The following is an 18,862-nucleotide window of genomic DNA, read 5'->3' as shown; positions in this document are numbered from 1 at the left end:
GCGAGGGGGGCGAGGGGGGCGGGGGGGGCGGTGCTCTCGGGCGCGTGCGCGGGACGCGTGCGCGGTTCAGTGGCACCGCAGTTAGGCTGGGAAAGAGTAAGGGAGAGCATGGCGGCCACGTTCTTCGGGGAGGTGGTGAGGACGCCGTGCCGAGCCGGGACGGAGGAGGAGGAGGAGGAAGAAGAGGGGAATAGGGAGACGCCCGAGGATAGGGAGGTCCGGCGACAGCTGGCGCGGAAGAGGTGAGGTCCTGGGGCATCGGAGCGGACGTGCAGGCCTTGAGGTTGCGGCTGCTCCGCCCTCCCCCAGGCCCCCTGCTTTGGGGGCCAAGACGGCTGCGGGGGTGCCGGGTGGCGGCCCGCGGGCTCTGCTGACGGCTCGGTGGGGCGTCGGCTCCTGCCGTCTTCAAAGGCTTCCTTCAGCGTTGGTGCCGGTGGTTTCCTGCGGGCGTGATCCGTTCTCCAGCGCTGCGGGCCTGTCTTCCTCCCTCAAGTCTGTCGTGCGTTTGGTTCATGGATATAAGACAACTCTTAAAAACTGTATTCTCCGCCGCACTTCTTGGTTAGCATCGTGTGTCAGCAGCATATGGATATGTCCTTTTTTAAAAAAGTGTTATTTCCAAACACATAGACATTAGAGAAAACAGTAAAATGGCACGTTAAGCCCCTCCAGTCACATAAATTCAACAGGAAAATTTTGCCACATTTTATCTCTCTCCACCCTTTGGTGGGTCCCAGTCTCCGTGGCCTTTCACCTCTACAGCTTTCAGAATGCGTATCAAAAGATACAGGTATTTTCTTACATATTAACTTTTTGGATACAGTGTAATATAGCCAGTCCATGGTCAGAGTTATCCAGTTGTCTCAGACACGACATTTTACAGTGGGTTTGAGGAAGTCAGAACCCTGGCAAGGCACACACCTTAGATTTAGACGTTTTATCTCTTGAACTTCCATGCATTTAGAGCAGTTTCCTCCCCGCCCCCAACTCTCTCTCCCGCTTCGAGAGACCGATTGTCCTGTGGGATGTCCCACTCTCTGGACTGGCCTGATTGCTTCCTCTTGGTGTCCTTTATTCAGGTGTGTGTCTGTCACATGCATTTCCTGTAAAGGGAAGTTCCTTCTAAGAGGCTTGGTCAGTGTTATGCTGCAAGAAAGCCTCAGAGGTGGTGCTTGCCGTTTCTCACCACACACTATGCCTAGTTGTCCACTGTTTGGGTTGCTAAGACAGATTGATCTGTGGATCAACTGGACAGCCTGATCTCTCTGCTACAGTTCTCCATAAACTGGGCAACAAACGGTTTTACCTATGAATTATTGTTGCTTGAATCCGTTGCTTCCTTAAAATGATAATTATGTTCTTTATAGAATTAAAGTTTGCATTCTACTTAATACAAAATCATACCTGTGGTAACCTTTTTGTCACAGTATGATACTAATTACATTTAAATTATGTGGAGTACAGGAAAGCCTGGGGTGGGATACAGTTCATAGGGTCACAAAGAGTCAGACACAACTGAGTGACTGAACAACAACATTTAAATTGCTTTTCTTTCATTTTTTTTGTTTCTCTTGTTAGGGAGGTGCGGCTCTTTCGAAGACAGACAAAAACAACGTTGGAAGTTTCTCTGCTGGAAAAACATCCTTGCTCCAAGTTTATAATTGCAATAGGGAATAATGCAGTAGGTAAGTGGAAGTGCATTAGACTACACGTTTTGTTGAAAGAGCAGAAGCTGAAGTTACTTCTTTCCATCATAACAGATTTCAGATGGATATTACTTTTTTAGAAGAAGTCATAGCAGAATAACTGTGTCTGAATGAAATCCGTCCCTGCTCATGTCGCGCTTTTTGAGAAACTTGAAAACTAAGATTTAAGGGAAATATTCTTGGCTTTAGGAACTTATGATTTCAAGGAAACCCCGTTTCTAGTATCCAGGTTTTCTTGGGCTTCTGGGCCTGTTGTGGCCCAGCTGGCCAGGGGGTCAGCAGTCCCTTGTTACAGTGGGTCTTTGTATGTTTGTGAGTTAACTGACTCCTTTAAAATCATAAGGAGAACTCTAGCAATATAAGGTTTATATATATATGAATTCATTTGATAGATTAAAGTCGGAACAGTGCAGAGTTCAGCTGGAATAATGAATACACACACAAAAGTACACAAACCTGTATCATTTTAGGGAGTTCATAGGCCCAGAGGAGAGCCTTGGGGAACTCAGTGAAAATTCCTTGCCCTGTAAGGTACCCCTAGTGCCTTCGCACAGAGTCGGACACGACTGAAGCGACTTAGCAGCAGCAGCAGTGCCTGTAGAACAGTACATGGTAAATAATAGCTGACTCACTTATTTACAGTTCTCCTGGCCTAAAATTTTCCAGAAGGTTGTTACAGTGTGAGACTTTGGTGAGACCTGTCAGTAAACCTGTCTTCCTGATTCCTGGCTCCAGTATCCTCTAAACTCAGGGCATGGCCTCTAACTTCTTGAGGCCTCAGTTTCTTTTTCTGCACAAGGATGATGTGTATAAGGTTGATGCTCTCAATGGCTCTTTAGCACTAGGATTCTCAACTTGAATTTATTTATTTTTTATGATTTTAAAAAATTCATTTATTTTAAATTGGAGGATAATTGCTTTACCGTGTTGTGTTGGTTTCTGCCAAACAACAATATGAATCAGCCGTAGATACTGAATTTGTTTTTTATTGAATAGAAAATACAACTTGTGGAGCCCAGCACTAACCGATGTGCCTTGTTTTTCACAGCGTTTTTGTCATCATTTGTCATGAATTCAGGAGCCTGGGAAGAAGTCGGTTGTGCTAAACTCTGGAATGAATGGTGTAGGACAACGGACACTGCACACCTGTCCCCCACAGAGGCTTTTTGTGTGTTTTATCACCTGAAATCGAATCCTTCGGTATGTGGCGCCTGGCTTGTGTGTATAAGTGGGAGTTATTTAGGCGTCATTTATGTAGTGTTCATTTGAATTCCACATTCCTTTATATCTACTTTTGGGCTGAGGGATTCTGCCTGTTGGCAGTGGTAGTAATCATTTTTCTGCTTGTATAATATCAATGTGGCAAATACGGTGTGTTGGTAAACTTGTGAAGAAATTCTGAAGTAACTTTTTTAGAAACAAACCATGACATTAGATACTTAAACCTTGCCCTCATTCAGAAAATGATTTAAGCTGGCAGATCTAAATGTGGGAAAATGCATACACGCTGTGGAAGCAGGGGTTCTGCTTTGTTGCCCTAAACCCACCTGGCATTCAGCTTTAAACCCATTCCTATAGACTGGACACTCAGTTAACACTGAGCAGATGAGTGCTTTATGCACTCTGAATGCAATTCTGTTGACACTGAGCTTTCATCCTTGCCTAATTCATCCTGATTTATTTTTTGGCTGTGCTGCTGCATGGCCTGAGGGATCTTGGTTCCCCCTGACCAGGGATGGAACCTGGTCCCCCTGCAGTGGAAGTGTGAAGTCTTAACTGCTGGACCCCTAGAGAATTCCTAATTCATCCTGATTTGTTAAGCTGTAAAACATGCTCTGCAGCTGACGCCTAGTGATTTTATTGGATCGCATTTGTCCTAGTCCTGTTCTTGGGTCCTGGGCTTCCCAGGTGGCTCCATAGTAAACAAGGCAGGAGACGCAGGTTCGATCCCTGAGTCAGGAAGATGCCCTGGAGGAGGAAATGACTACCCACTCCAGTCTTCTTGTCTGGGAAATCCCATGGACAGAGGAGCCTGGCAGGCTACAGTACATAGGGTTGCAGAGAGTTGGACACGACTGAGCAACTGAGCACATCTTCTGTCCTTGGGACCATTCCGAAAAAGCAGCACAGTTGGGGAGACACGTTAGGCTGGTGAGGCGGCCCCGCGGGTGATGCCTGTCTGCCCACCTGCTTGTTGACAGAGTGCTCTTCCACTGGTGCTGGACGCTTGAACGGAGGCCAGGGGCAGGGGCTCAGACAGTAGAAGACATCAGTAACTGTAATACTATAAGGTTAGCCTTGAAAATGATAAAATTTGGTTTTATAATATTTAGTTTGTTTCTGTAACATGTAATCCAACGTTATTAAAATGTTACATAAGGGTTTTTGTAAGCACCCAATATTTATGGGGCATAAATAGTAAGGGAACTAAGCATGTTCTTCATCTGGTCCTTAGTGGAAAGTTTTCGCTGTAGAATACGTCTTGGGGGTCAAGCAGGAAAACTTTCTGTTACTGTGTTTAGGTTTACCATTGGTTTGTTGGGTGTCTTGACTATTCAGACCCTGTGTGTATAACTAATTATGTATCTAGTCTTGTTCTTCTCCCTAACCTTGGGGCCCCTTTTTGTCCTCTTGTGCTTAATTTTTTTTTTTGGCTGTGCTATATTACATGTGGGATCTCACTTCCCCAGCCAGGGATTGAACCCGTGGCTCCTGCAGTCTAACTGGGCTGCTGGGAAGGTCCCTGTGCTTCATGTTTTCCCACTTGCATCATTAGGTGTTAATGTTTCTGGCAATATTTGGACACGGTTGATTTTTATGGATACTATCGTTCCACGAGCATTGATGATCAGTCATCTTACCCTCTGACACCTCTGTGTGGCAGGTTTTCAGTTTGAGCACGTGGCTTCTAGACTACTGCCACCTTCCAGACATCAGCCCCATCCTTGCGTACTGCTGGCCTGAGATGTGGCTGGACTGTTACCCTTGACTCTCACAGCACTTGATGTTTTTGTGATTTTTTTGTTGTTGTTTTTTGAGTTTGGTCTTCACAGTGTGTGACCCCAAGAAGGGCAGCAGGCCTGGTGTTCTCCCCAGTTTTGTAAAGAGGACTCTGGTGGTGTTTACTGACAGCATCTTCAGCATCTCCTTGGCCAGCCCTCACGGTTGTGCTGTCAGTGTGCACTTTCTTCTGATACTACTTGCCAGTAGTGGCTTGATCCTTAAAATTTTAAACTTTAAAGAAAAATGAATAAGCCGGTACAAGATTAAGCAAACCAAATGTTATCCAAGGGTTGTTTTGGGATTCACATGATGCATATGTGATGACAGCGTGGGGTGTGTATAACGCTTGCTTGACCTGACGGGAAACACGGAATTTGATTTCAGGTCATGCTGTGCCAGTGCAGTTGCTACGTGGCCGAAGATCAGCAATATCAGTGGCTGGAAAAGGTGAGAGAGTCTCATCTGGGGTTGCTACTATATCAGGGTTCAGTGTCTTTACATGTAAGCCTGCGTAGTCAGATGTTGATGTAGGGCAAGTATTTGCTTTTTCCCTTAGAAATATTATAGGAGTTTTAGAACATGAAGAATAAAAGAACACAAGCAAATGTAACCAGCATGTGCTGAAGATCATGGGTCATGAAAATGTAACACATTTTTTAACAAGTTACCCACGTGAGGCAGAGCAGGGCACAGCCACGGGTGAGAACCAGCCATGGTGCCCAGGCTGCTTGGAAACTCGGGGCCGTGAGGTGGGAGGCCTCTGTGAACTGGTCTCACAACCTGGGTTCATGGGGCTGGCGCGAAGCCGCCACTCACACCAGAGCTGCAGCCATATTTCTTAGCATTAGGATGGATCAATTGAGTCTTCATTTTGTGGGAGAATAGAGCAATTGTATGTGCCCAGTAAAAAATTTTTCAGTGAAGAATTTAACTAGGAGATCCAACCAGTCCATCCTAAAGGAAGTCAGTCCTGAATATTCATGGTGTCGCAAAGAGTCGGATACGACTAAGTGACTGAACTCAACTGATTCATTGGAAGGACTGATGCTGAAGCTGAAACTCCAATATTTTCACAACCTGGTGCGCAAAACTGACTCATTGGAAAAGATTGAAGGCGGGAGGAGAAGGGGCTGACAGAGGATGAGATGGTTGGATGGCATCACTGACTCAATGGCCGTGAGTTTGAATAAACTCTGGGAGTTGGTGATGGACAGGGAGGCCTGGCGTGCTGCAGTCCATGGGGTCGCAAAGAGTCAGACATGACTGAGCAACTGAACTGAACAATTTTAGGGAATAATCATAATTTTCTTAGTTGTGTATTATTTTTTAATGAAATAAACCTTTTCAATACATCTTATAAATGTTTCAGTTTAAAAGTTAGGCTAAATATAGATATATATTTAATTTATTTATTGTATATATTTAATGTCAGTTAAATATAGGTATAATTAAGTTCATTAGAAATAAGTTTTGTGCACACCTGTTTTAAACCAGATTGGCATACTTAAAATGCACTTTATAATTTTTGGTAGCTGTTTTGATTAAAGGAGAGATTCTCTGATATGGTCTATGAATGTTCTGATGGCTGTATATATCATTTTATTTTATGTCCCTATGTGTATTTTGTAGGGACAGAGTCCATAACTTTGAATAGATCTCAGAAGAGTAGAAAACTGCTGTATTAATTTATATTATTAATTTATGTATGATGTTTTGTACTGTGGAATAGCTTTTCTCTCTCTGACTTGAGAAAATGTAAAGTTATGCATTTCCAAAACAAAGTATTCCAAAACATAAGTATTCAGAGAGGATGATAAATCAGGCCTTGTGAATAATGTTATATTTCTTAAATGGAACATTGCTTATAAATGTATATGATGTTAAGTTCTGTGTTTATTTATAAAGCTATGCTATAATTAAAAGTCTTACAAATCATTTACAGCACATAACCTAAAATCTTCAGTTCTCTTGCTATTTGAAATAGCCATTTTCTTTCTTTTCTTCATAAAATATTTTCAGAAGAGGTGCAGAGATCTAAAATCTGCTCTTATTTTTCCCCTTGAAGATAGCTTCTTCCCTTTTCTTATGTTATCAGAGATTTTAAAAGCTGAAAGAGTCCTTAGAAATCCATGAAGTACCAACTTAGGTGGACATTGAGGCCTTGAGCAGTTGAAACTTGATTTATAAAGGAAATACACTTAAAGGTGAATTTAAGAATCATTTGCACTGATGTAACACTGTTATGAGTGCAACTTGCAAGTGATGTTCTTAGAAGCATCCTCAGTACAGTGCTCTTGAACCCATCATTCCATGCATTAAGGAGAGGACCACTTCCTGTTGCTAATACAACACTAGTCTGAATGGAGCGTTCTTAGAGGTTCAGTTCAGTTCAGTTCAGTCGCTCAGTCGTGTCCGACTCTTTGTGACCCCGTGAATCCCAGCATGCCAGGCCTCCCTGTCCATCACCAACTCCCGGAGTTTACTCAAACTCATGTCCATTGAGGTAGGATCTTAATTATGTCACTTTCTCCAGCAAAGAATGGGTGTCACTTCCATTCAGTGTAACATTGTTCTCAACACCGATGGCAAGTAGTGCTCTTAGAAACTGAACAAACACTGGAACAAAACAAAAAAAATCGCCTATAGGCATCGTCGGCGGATGGCGGGGAGGGCGTAAATGAACAGGTGCTTGTAGTTGAGTGACTCCCTTACCTGTGATGGTGTCCCTGGCTGTTATAGCAGCTGCTCTGCCTCCTTTGTTCCTGTCTTCTCTGACTTGAGATCACACCTCCCTCTGTCCTTAGTTCACAGGTGGGGGAAGTGACTTGGAGAAGGTCACCTGGCTAGAAAGTGACAGAATTAAGATCAGTCCCACCCCAGTGAGGGGATAGCAGAGCGGGGGCTCTGTTTTCCATTGACACGTCCAGCCCTTCAGAGCATACGTATACACTGTTATATGAATGGTGTTAGGTAAATAGCTTGAGGGATATTTCTGTTCTGTCACAAAATATGTATCTATTTTAATTTGAAATCAATTTTGTGTTAGGTTTTTGGCTCTTGTCCAAGGAAGAATATGCAAGTCACTATTCTCACATGTCGCCATGTTACTGACTATAAAACTTCAGAATCTACCAGCAGCCTTCATACTCCTTTCCTGAAAGCTCTAAAAACTCAGAATTTCAAAGAGCCTCCTTTTTGTTCACTGCTAGAACAACCAAATATTGTCCACGACCTTCCTGCAGCAGGTAGTATCGCAGTTCATGCCATTCACTTCTATTCTTGTTACTGCTTTTTTCATAGTTGTTGCTAGGACAAGTAGAGATCTTTTTGAGGTGTTAGTGGTGATTGATACCAGTGTGTTGGTGTTAGTCCTCAGTATCTGTAGTTGCAGGTATGTTATATTTTGTAGCTTCCCTGATGGCTCAGCAGTAAAGAACCTGTCTGCCAGTGCAGGAGAAGTGGGTTCGATCCCTGAGTGGGAAAGATTCTCTGGAGGAGGGCATGGCAGCCCACTCCAGTATTCTTGCATTTAGATCTCCATAGACAGAGGAGCCTGGCAGATTGCAGTACATGGGGTCACAAAGAGTCAGACATGACGAGCAGCTGAGCACGCATGCATGTTATATTTGGTTTCAGTGTTTAAACTTTGCAGACACACATTCATTGTATGAGAGCAGCTCTGAGTTCTTAGCTCTTAACTCAGAGCTGCCATTTCTTTCTAGCATTGATAACTTATCCTGCAAACCAGTGTTAGGTGTCATTTGTTCATGCATGAAAAGTTGGCAAAGTGTGTTTTAATTGTTAGAAGCTTCAGATATTGAATTTTGGTAGTTACTTTAATAGTTTATTTTTTATTCATACTACCAATTATACCCTAACATATCAAATTTTGATTCTCACTTTTTAGTGGTTAATATGTTATATAATTCACTTATTTGTTCATAAATAAAAGTTTTTTTTAAACTTTAAATGTTACGTTTATTAGAACAAATGGCTAAATGTTTTATATTATGCATTATATATTTATTATTTGCATGTAATTTACTTCAGTGCAGTTAACAAAATTATAATCTTGTATCTTACTTGTAAAGCAAAGATAACTTAGGAAAGTAAATTGTCTTTGAAAGAAAATATGCGTTATAATTGATTCAAAATGGCTATAAATGATGAAAAGAGGCAACAGAGACAACTATTTTAAAAGCAGCCTTTATGAGGTAGAGGCGTTGCACTTTAAAATTGTGTAACAGAAAACCTAAGTGATTTTGTTCTTGTCTATTCATAGTTCTGAGTTACTGTCAAGTATGGAGAATCCCTGCAGTTCTGTACTTGTGTTACACTGATGTGATGAAATTAGACCTGATCACAATCGAAGCTTTTAAGCCTGTACTTTCTTCCAAAAGTTTAAAGTGTTTGGTTAAGGTAAGGCTTTATTTTATTGACTTAATAATGAACTTGGTAGCGAACATAAATGTGGTATTGAATGTGAAACCTAAGTAGCAAATAGAGATCTTTTTCACCCCAAGTAAAGAGAAAGCTGCTGGTCTGGGAGTTTGCATATGATTATCACATGTTCTTCTAGATACACTTCTGAAACTCCGAGAATATTTTGTTCATGTTTGTCAGGATAGGCCAGTGCTTTAAATCCCAGATGTCTGTGTGGGAAGATGGTTTCACTCTTCAAGAAGTTTCTGTAACTTATTAATTTGGAAGGTGTAATTTTTTTTTTTTTTACATTAATTAATTAATTTTCGGCTGTGCTGGGTCTTTGTTGCTGTCGATGGGCTTTGTCTACTTGCGGCAAGTTGGGACTGCAGTTTGTTCCCGTGCTCGGGCTCCTCCTTGCTGAGGTTTCTCTTGTCATGGAACATGGGCTCTAGAGCGCAGGCTCCATAGTTGTGGTGTACAGGCTTCCTTGCTCCGTGGCATGTTGGGTCTTCCCCGACCAGGGATTGAACCCACGTCCCACGCGTTAACAGGTAGATTTTTATCCACTGTGCCACCGGGGAAGTTCCTGCAAAGTATAATTTTTGAGAAGGCATTTTGGAGCATAGTATGGATCAAATTATCATAACGTTTATTGACTTAATTTTGCATTGGGACTAGATGGGCTAAATCTGTTCCCTGTTCTAAGTTTGGATGTACCTGTGGGCTCTTTTCCCAGAAAAATACATATCCGCATGTACAGAAAGGTTTTGCCAGTAATTTCAGGTAGTCTAGGGACTCCCATCTTCTCCCTAAGAGATGTGCTGACAGTATGGACTCTTGTTGAAGAACTTCTTCTTTAAGGGGATGAGATAATAACAGCATTATTCCAGGTTGAAAGCCTTGTTTTATTCTAGGATGGCCATTAGGAGTAGGGCAGCTTCCTTTGTAATTTCTGTTGGCATCAGCTAATTTCATAGGTTTCGTAAATTAGACTGTCACCTACGTGGGAGCGTTTTCTCTTGTGGTAGCCCCAGTACGTCATGAGTCTGATGTGTCAAAGGCCCTCAGGCATTTACTGAATTAGTAAGAGTGAAGTCCTAACTTAGTATAATTGAAGTATATCTTTCAGCTTACCTGGAGTCATGGATAACCTCTCAGGCAAGTTATTTTGTATTTAGCATCCCTTTCTGAGGATGTGGTAACTAGTGGCATTGCCTGCGTCTGTGATTACCTGATCAGCTCTTCCCACTTCATTGAGGGCAGGGGCCGTGGCCACTGTCTTCACTCTGGGCACTGCCACCCAAGCATCTTCACCACAGACATCATGGCCATGAGCTCGTTCATGCAGATGTTGCCACCACGTACTGAATTGTCTGAGAGGCAGTTTTGCCATGAGAGATAAAATAATGAAAAAATAAAAGAGGGACATTAAAAAGGACATAGTGAAACAAGAGAAATGAATAACAAACTTAGACTTTATTATGAAGCACGAAATACTTGAATACATTTAAAATGTATCTACCTCCTGGCAGTGCTGTGCAAAGCACGGGTTCTGGGGGTTGTACTTAAGCACTAGTCTGCTCGGCTGTACGTCCACGTGAACATAGTGTGTGTGTAGGTAGTACAGACGTATAGGCTTGTTGATTTGTTTCCCTTTCAGCATTGCACCTCGTCTTTTTCACCAGAATTTCTCCCTTTATTAAGACAGGTGTCAGTTTCCAAGCCTGGGATGTGGATGTGTGACCTGAGCCTGCTATTATCTGGTGAAGCCTGTTCTGCACTGTCTGTTCTTGGCCCGTTCTCACAGGTCCATTGGTGGACATTCTAAATTCTGTGGGAAGCGTGGACCCGACTCTGCACCTGCAGATCACCAAAGGCTTTGCACTGATGTGCTCTTTTCTGTATAGCGTGCAATCTGGCTTCATGCTCCCGTGTTTCACACTTCCCCTTGGCTTTTTTTTTTTTTTTAATTTTAAATTTATTATTTTTTTTATTGAAGGATAATTGCTTTACAGAATTTTGTTTTCTGTCAAACCTCAACATGGATCAGCCATAGGTATACATATATCCCCTCCCTTTGGAGCCTCCCTCCCGTCTCCCTCCCATCCCAGCCCTCTAGGTTGATACAGAGTCCCTGTTTGAGTTTCCTGAGCCATACAGCAAATTCCGGCTGGCTGTCTGTTTCACATATGGTCCCCTGAGTTTTGTCACCGTGTTTTCTATCATGTCGGTGTCCGTAGTTGTCAGAGTCCCCTGTTTTAAGACACCAGGTCTCCTTGTCACCTTGCATACCATTGTGAGGGCTGAGACTTAAGTGACAAATGAGAGTCCTTCATCGGCAGCAAAGTCCAGACTGTCAGCCAGTTATTCCGTCTTTTATGGCAAATTGCCTCGCAGCCGTCAGCTCTGCGGTGAGAGTGGTGAAGGGCCAGAAGCAGAGCCGTCCAGATGCTTCCATGAAGGGGCTGCACGGGCTCTGTGATGCTGGTCAGTGCTCAGGGCTCCAGTGACCCAGAATATTCTGTACTTGTTCTGAGACTTGTAAACCATTTGTCACGTAGAGTTTAAGTCAACTTTAAGTGTCTAAAAACATCCTTTGTAGGGGAAATGTAGTTAACTTCTCTTTACCTTTTCATTTCTTGCTGTAAACATGATGACTTATGGGAGGATGAAGGGGCTTTTTGAAGAGCACTGTCTTCTTAGTGACTGAATACAGTCGTCCTGGCTTAGGTCAGAGCTTCTGTTCTTCTTGAAGTGGTATTTGGTCAACAAGATGGAGTTCAAGTTGGGAACAAGATGGAATTCTCTTGCGTCCCTGCTGTGTGGACCACATGGTGCTGGGTGGTCCATGGCCTGGAGGTGGCACAGGTGGTTGCTGTGCCAGGTGCCAGCTGCCAGCCAGGGTGGGCAGGGCGTGAGGTCAACCGAGGAGAGGCTCCACGGGAAGGAGCCCTTCAGCTGGACCCAAGGGATGGGCAGGTCCCGGTGGAGGAGACATGCCCAGCGAGGCAGTGTAGCGTGAACTGGGCAGGCTCAGGTGCGTTTGAGGGGACTGGGAGGCCCCTTGGTTGGGGTGCAGAGAGGACTGAGCACATGTGGAAGAGGTGACCAAAGGGCTCAAGACTCCTGGAGGCCTGGGGTCCTGTCAGAGAGCTTCGGGCAGGGTTGAAGAGGACCCACCAGATGTCCCGTCCATCAGGTGAGGCGGTGAGAGGTGGGGCCTGTCCTTTCCGGTTTCCTCTCTGCTTCTGTGTCAGTAGTAGGGCTGGCTGGGCACGTGTGCCTTGTTCTGACTAAATTCTCACTATGTTAACAACTTCTCTCCCTCCAGAACATTCCCCAGAGCACAGAGATACTGAAGAAATTGATGACAACAAATGAGATTCAGAGTAACATTTACACGTGATTCCCAAGATGGTTTTGTGCCGTGTATCACCCATCCATTCCTTTAAGGGCAGCAGCATACCCTGTTTTGTAGTTACTTTTTTCCACGGGGGTATTATGAGGGTGTTAACAGAATAAACTTATTTTAAATTCATTGTAGTTTCTGTTCCTTGTTTATGGTGGTTCTATTCACACCTGAAATAAGCCAGATGGTTCTCTTTATCCACAAGGTGGGGGTTTTGTCTTATTTGACTATCTTAAGGTAAGATAGTTAAATTGTTAAAAAGCTACAGCTAACAAGTGTTATTAATATGGCAAAATATATACTTTGGTGCAAAAATTCTATGTGATACCTGAAAGCTGATGATCTGGTATTGGTGAGTCTTAATATGCGGAAAGGTTCTATATTGTGAGTTCTTCAGTTTTTTTGTTTTATGGATAAAAATCGAAGTTATATACTTGCTCAAAATGAAACCAGAAAATTTGTATTTCATGACTTTCAGTAATCTCTTATGGTAGCTTCTTTCCCCAGACTTGCTGGGCTATTTGCAGTGTTGCTGTTGTACTGATGTCCTCAGCTTGGCTGCAGGAGAATGTTCTCATTAGAATGTGAGGAGGTGATGAGTTCCAAGGAGCCGCCCTGCTGCACAGGACCATTCATTAAACTGTAACCTGCATCCACGAAGATAAATTTTAAAATGGTGGAGTTGACAGAACCATACCTATCAGGCTGTTTTTAAATTCAGGGACTTTGGATTTTTCTGAGAGATTGAGAATGTATGAGCTAAAGAAGCTAGCTGAAAGGAAAATTTAAGAACTGTGTAAAAGATGTGGAAAGAAACCAAAATTTACCCTTAGAATTAAAATTGGGATTGTGTGTCAGTAGTAGGCAGTATGTCACGTAAGTACCGGAGAAGGCAATGGCACCCCACTCCAGTACTCTTGCCTGGAAAATCCCATGGACGGAGGAGCCTGGTAGGCTGCAGTCCATGGGGTCGTGAAGAGTCGGACACGACTGAGTGACTTCACTTTCACTTTTCACTTTCATTGGAGAAGGCAATGACAACCCACTCCAGTGTTCTTGCCTGGAGAATCCCAGGGACAGGGGAGCCTGGTGGGCTGCCGTCTATGGGGTCGCACAGAGTTGGACACAACTGAAACGACTTAGCAGCAGCAGCACGTAAGTACATGTACTATTTATTGCATGTATATTACAGTATTTAATACAAACAAAGCTGTTACATTGGGAATTAAGCTGAGGTATGTCCTTTGATGCAGAAGGACAGGAATGGAAAGATGATGCAAGATGGCCTGTTCCTGGAGAAGGGACTGGACCATAGACAGTAATTAATGACAACAATTTCTTCCAATATGAAGACAGACTTTGAAAGACTTTCTGTAAATTGAAAGAGTCCCATCAGTGCTAAGAATGAAGACATAAAAAGCTAGATTATTGAATTTTAAGCTGAAGTGCCATGCAGTTGAGAACAAAATGGTAACTTACCTGTTTACTAGCTATAATACTACAGCCTAATACCCACACTTGAACTTGGAGACTTAATGCATTCTCTGTCAATCTTGAGTCTGCTGATTGGGCGAGTGTCCCTGATTGACTGGTCTCTCGGCTCCCACATCCATAGTCAGGTGTGTGACATGAGTTGCCGGGGCCTGGCTGATCCTGCAATGGCCTCGATTGGTGTGGTTGAGCTTTCTTCACCCATCACTCCTGTTCCCCCAGCATAGTGATAGTTTAGGGTGAATGGTGTCTGATTCGTGATCTCCGAAGAAGATTTAGCCTCGGGGCCAGGGACCAGTCTTCATCACTCAAGAGCTTTTGTGTAGCAGAGTTTTATTAAAGTATAAAAAGGGACAGAGAAAGCTGATACAGACATCAGAGGGGGACGGAGAGTGCCCCAATCCCTAGTCTTGGCAAGGGAATTTTATAGTTTTTAATTGGTTATTCAGTTCAGTCGCTCAGTCGTGTCCGACTCTTTGTGACCCCATGAATCAAAAGAATGTCTCAAGGTTGTGAAGACCTTACTAGACCCACTCCCATAATACACATTTTAAGATAATGATTAGTCAGGAGGTTTTCAGGAATAAGAAACATGTCCTCAAGCAGGATACATTATTGTTATATAATTCTTCCTAAGAAATGTAGGGGAAAAAAAAACACAACATTTGTCCTTTCCTCCTTGAGAATTCCAGACCCCATCTCCTCCTTGAGGGCCCCAGACCCCTTTCTCCTCCTCAGGGACCCTGGACTTCTTATCAACATGCCTAGGAATTGACTCTCAATAGGAGCCAGGATATGTGCTGAGACGTGCCTCAGAATTTCCCACTGATTACAGAGGAGCAAAAGAGGGGACAGAAACTAGCAAGGGCTTTTTCAAGTCACTCTATCAAGTTGGCTGTAATCCCCATGGTCACATCCAGAGATAGTATGTGGGAGGGGGCACCGCCAAGAGGTATAGACGGGGCAGGGGCAGGAGTATGAGAAACGGGCCATCAATAGAATTGATGTGCCTGGGTCTGCCCTCTGATCACAATTACTCATGCCTCTCCCACGTGCAACATACATGCATCCCAGTCCTTTGACACCCATTGTGTCATCCAGTTACTGTATTAGGCTCAAAGTCCAGAATCTTGTGACCTAGATCAGGTCAAGATGCACCTTCTACAGACACCAACAAACTAAAAAGACAAGTTGTCTGTTCTCAACACACCTGGTGCATGAGGGTGAGACAGGGACAGCACATATGCAAGAAAGGCTTCTCTTTGAAAACACAGAGACTAGAACACAGATAATGCATGCAAGCTAAGTTGCTTCAGTTGTGTCCTACTCTGTGCAACCCTGTGGGCTGCAGCCTGCTAGGCTCTTCTGTCCATGGGATTCTCCAGGCAAGAATACTGGAAGGGGTTGCCGTGCTCTCCTCCAGGGGATCAAACCTGTGTCTCTTACGTTGCCTGCATTGGACGTGGGTTCTCTACCACAACTAGTGCCACCGGGAAACCGAACAGACAGTAGGCGCTAGTTGTACCAGTCTTGAAATTAGTGCCTGGCATCCGCCGCCTACTCAAGGGAAGGGTTCCATGACAAAGCTGTTTCTCTTCTCTGGCAGAACTTCTCCCACCTCATTCACCGTCCTTTCGTAAGGCATTCTTTTTCATTGCTTCCTTGCATACTCTCAAAGAAATGACCTTTGTTAGCAGCTTTGTAGCTTTCTGATTAGTAGAAATATGATGGCCTGAAATACAACACCCTTAAAAATATTGTGTTGTTTCTATATATCTAATCATAGTCCACTCTGTAACATCACAGTGTCAAGAACCATGAAGGAATTTTGCTGACTTGAAAACTTACAGGTAAGTCTGCCACAATCTCCCTAGGCCTGGTATAGACATGAGACTTCAGGCTAGAGACAGGACTTAATTGGAGCAAGCAAGGAGCCTGTGCTTCATGTCTGTGTCAGTTTCACCTGCCTTCCATCCCCCAAGTCCCAATAGGCTGAGGCAGAACTATCCAGGTAGATACTTGCTTGCAGTGGGTCTGCATCACAGCTGAAGACCCTTGGATTTAAGGAACCTGGAACTTCCATGATGAATGATAAGCAAACCTGCCTTTTCTCTGTGTGCATGCTTTGTCGCTCAGTCGTATTCTCAGTCCATGGGATTTTTCAGGCAAGAATATTGGAGTGGGTTGCCATTTCCTCCTCCAGGGGATCTTCCCAATCCAGGGATGGAACCCACGTCTCCTATATCTCCTGCATTGCAGGCATATTCTTTACCCTCTGAGCCACCGGGAAAGCCCTGCCTTTTCTCTGTAGGAAATGTTATTTCACTGGACAAGAAGCAGATCTGTGCTTTGCTCCAGGAGACCCAATCTCCATTTTCCAAGATCATTTGCCCTACAAACAGCCTTGAATTAGCATCTCTGCTCTTAACAAGTGCAGAAATGTGACACTTCTCTCCCAGTAAAATTCACTCCTTGTATCTATACTGCCCCACCAGCCACTGAGCAATCTGACCAATAGTATTTGCTAACAGCTTGGCTATAGAAGCCAGGATGCACCACAGGTCTGTGTTGTGAACAGTTGAACAGAGGGAGGCCTGTAGGTTAAGGAGAGAAGTCCAGGGTGGTTCTGGGTGTCAGTCTGAGGTGTCAACTAGATGCTCAGGTGGAGATGTTGAATTGGACACACAGCCTGGGGCTTGGAAGACAGGTCCTGGCTGGCGGCTAAAGATGGGAATTGTCTGCAAAGGGACCATTTTAGTGCTTTGGGGTGGGGTGAGATCACCAGGCAATGAGTATGAGGGACCGAGGGACAAGCCCTGGGGCCCTGCCATGTCACCAGTCAGGGAAACCCCAGGAGACCCAGAAGGGCCCCAGTAAGGTAGGATGGAGCTGGGAGACCATGGTTTCCTGCAAGCCTACCAAGAAGGTGCTTGAAGAAGGAAGGATTATTTATTTGAGTTTCTTGCTGCTGACATGTCAAGGAAAACGAGTTTGGATTTCTCAGTGTGGTGGTTGGTTGAATTCCCTCACTTTGCACAGAGATTAATAAAGAGTAACTGATCAATGGGGCTTCCCAATTGGCGCTAGTGGTAAAGAACCCACCTGCCAATGCAAGAGACATAAGAAATGCAGGTTCGATCCCTGGGTCAGGAGGATCCCCTGGAGGAGGGCATGGCAACCCACTCCAGTATTCTTGCCTGGAGAATCCCCATGGACAGAAGAGCCTGGTGGGCTAGAGTCTATAGGGTCCAAAGAGTCAGACATGACTGAAGCAATTTAGTATGCACACAACAGATCAGTAATTATTTCAAGGTTTAGGATTTGTGATTTTATTCATACCAGTGGATCACGAATGTGTATGGTGGTGGTTTCTGGAGAAAAATAAACAGCATAATGCACACAGATGACTTCTCCTTCTGATTTCTCTTTTTCCAATGCAATGGAGACCTCTCAGAGTTGTAGTCAAGTCTCGTGACCTTCATTTGGGCCTTGGAGGGGGCAGAGAGGAGAAAGTGTGAGAAAGGTGAAAATAGAGAGGGGTACTGACTGCCTCCAGAGTGGCCTGGTATTCCTGTTTTTTTAAGGGAAGCGGGATGCATGATGAAGCTTGGATTTCCCCTTGGGACTCTCCAGATAAATCAGAGTTGAAGAAAAACTCAGATTGAATACAGCTTGGCCGAGAGCCTCAGATGAGAGGAGGAACTCATTTTACACACTTCAGGTGGCTCAGTGGTAAAGAATCTGCCTGCTAATGCAAGAGATGTAGGAGACTCGGGTTGGATCCCTGGGTCAGGAAGATCCCCTGGAGAAGGAAATATCAACCCATTCCAGTATTCTTGCCTGGGAAATCCCATGGACAGAGGAGCCTGGCAGGCTACAGTTCGTGGAATTGGAAAGAGACATGACGAGCACGCTTGTGCAGACACACACACACACACACGTCACCCACGTCTGTGCAGTTCTTTGAAATAATCATCTGACGTCAGTCTATCTTGTTGCTGGTGATCCAGTCTGTTGTCCACCCCCTCCTGTTAAATACAGCCGCCACAACGATTTTGGAACATGAAAACCATCTCCAGCCCCTATCTGGTGACCTATTTAAGAAAGCACCATCTGACACTGCTTAAATAATCTCCGGTATGACGACAAATAGAAGTCTTGTTTCAGCATAATCTGCAAGTGACATTTTATGATTCGTGAAACCCCATGGCAATGTCGCTCTTCATTAGCGCCTCAGAAAAGCAAAGGAAGGGAGATGAAAGGCAAAGCTGGTTCACTACTGTTAACACATCTCTGCTGGTTGATCTGAGTCCTCCTGGCTTTCACACCAGTAGAGCCGAGAGAGAGGGAGGGAAGGGATGAGTTCCAAAGAAGCCAGGTCAGTGTTGTTTCTTTTGGGAAAAGATAACTTCCAGCCAGGAACACCAGACTTGCTTATTTAGGAAAAAGGCAAACAGAATGAACTAAAACCTCCTGCTTTCTCCATCCTCGGGGCCATTTGGAAATGCGTTCACTCCTCTTTCACCTTAATTCCGCCCTAAAAAGAAGCTACTGTGATTAACCAGAGGAACAGGGACAAATGCTTCTTAAATCCTCATAGTGTACATGGTGCTGCCTAGACAGGGTTCTATTTGTCATTTCATGTCCCCTTCTTTTGTTTTATGTGTGTCTCATTTTTAAATTTTTGGACACAGCCCACAGCATAGGGGACCTTAGTTCCCCCACCAGCGATCGAACCCAGGCTCCTGCATTGGAAGGTGCATTCTTAACCACTGGACCACCAGGGAAGTCCCTGCTTTGTTTTCTATATTTTTTAAATTGAAATATA

The 18,862-nt window shown here is 44.1% G+C and overlaps 1 protein-coding gene across 1 annotated transcript; it reads left to right on the top strand.

Annotated features, from left to right (window-relative positions):
* Positions 1-26: 26 nt before the first annotated feature.
* Positions 27-12,672, top strand: PSMG1 (proteasome assembly chaperone 1). Its single transcript, XM_061421774.1, has 7 exons — positions 27-242; positions 1,579-1,685; positions 2,755-2,906; positions 5,094-5,156; positions 7,756-7,954; positions 8,992-9,128; positions 12,466-12,672. The coding sequence occupies exons 1-7, from the start codon at positions 109-111 to the stop codon at positions 12,538-12,540; spliced, it is 867 nt and encodes a 288-aa protein (XP_061277758.1). The 5' UTR covers positions 27-108; the 3' UTR covers positions 12,541-12,672.
* Positions 12,673-18,862: the final 6,190 nt, after the last annotated feature.

Source organism: Bos javanicus, chromosome 1 (genome assembly GCF_032452875.1).
Source record: "Bos javanicus breed banteng chromosome 1, ARS-OSU_banteng_1.0, whole genome shotgun sequence".
Classification (NCBI taxonomy): domain Eukaryota; kingdom Metazoa; phylum Chordata; class Mammalia; order Artiodactyla; family Bovidae; genus Bos; species Bos javanicus.
The sequence above is the reverse complement of the archived record's forward strand: the minus strand, read 5'-3'. Positions and strand labels throughout refer to the sequence as shown.

Bases quoted from the DNA above. Each gene is read 5' to 3' on its own strand.
- PSMG1 (XM_061421774.1), top strand. From the start codon at position 109: ATGGCGGCCACGTTCTTCGGGGAGGTGGTGAGGACGCCGTGCCGAGCC. The intron at 1,686-2,754 runs GTAAGTGGAAGT...TGTTTTTCACAG, and splicing joins AATAGGGAATAATGCAGTAG to CGTTTTTGTCATCATTTGTC. The intron at 5,157-7,755 runs GTGAGAGAGTCT...ATTTTGTGTTAG, and splicing joins AATATCAGTGGCTGGAAAAG to GTTTTTGGCTCTTGTCCAAG.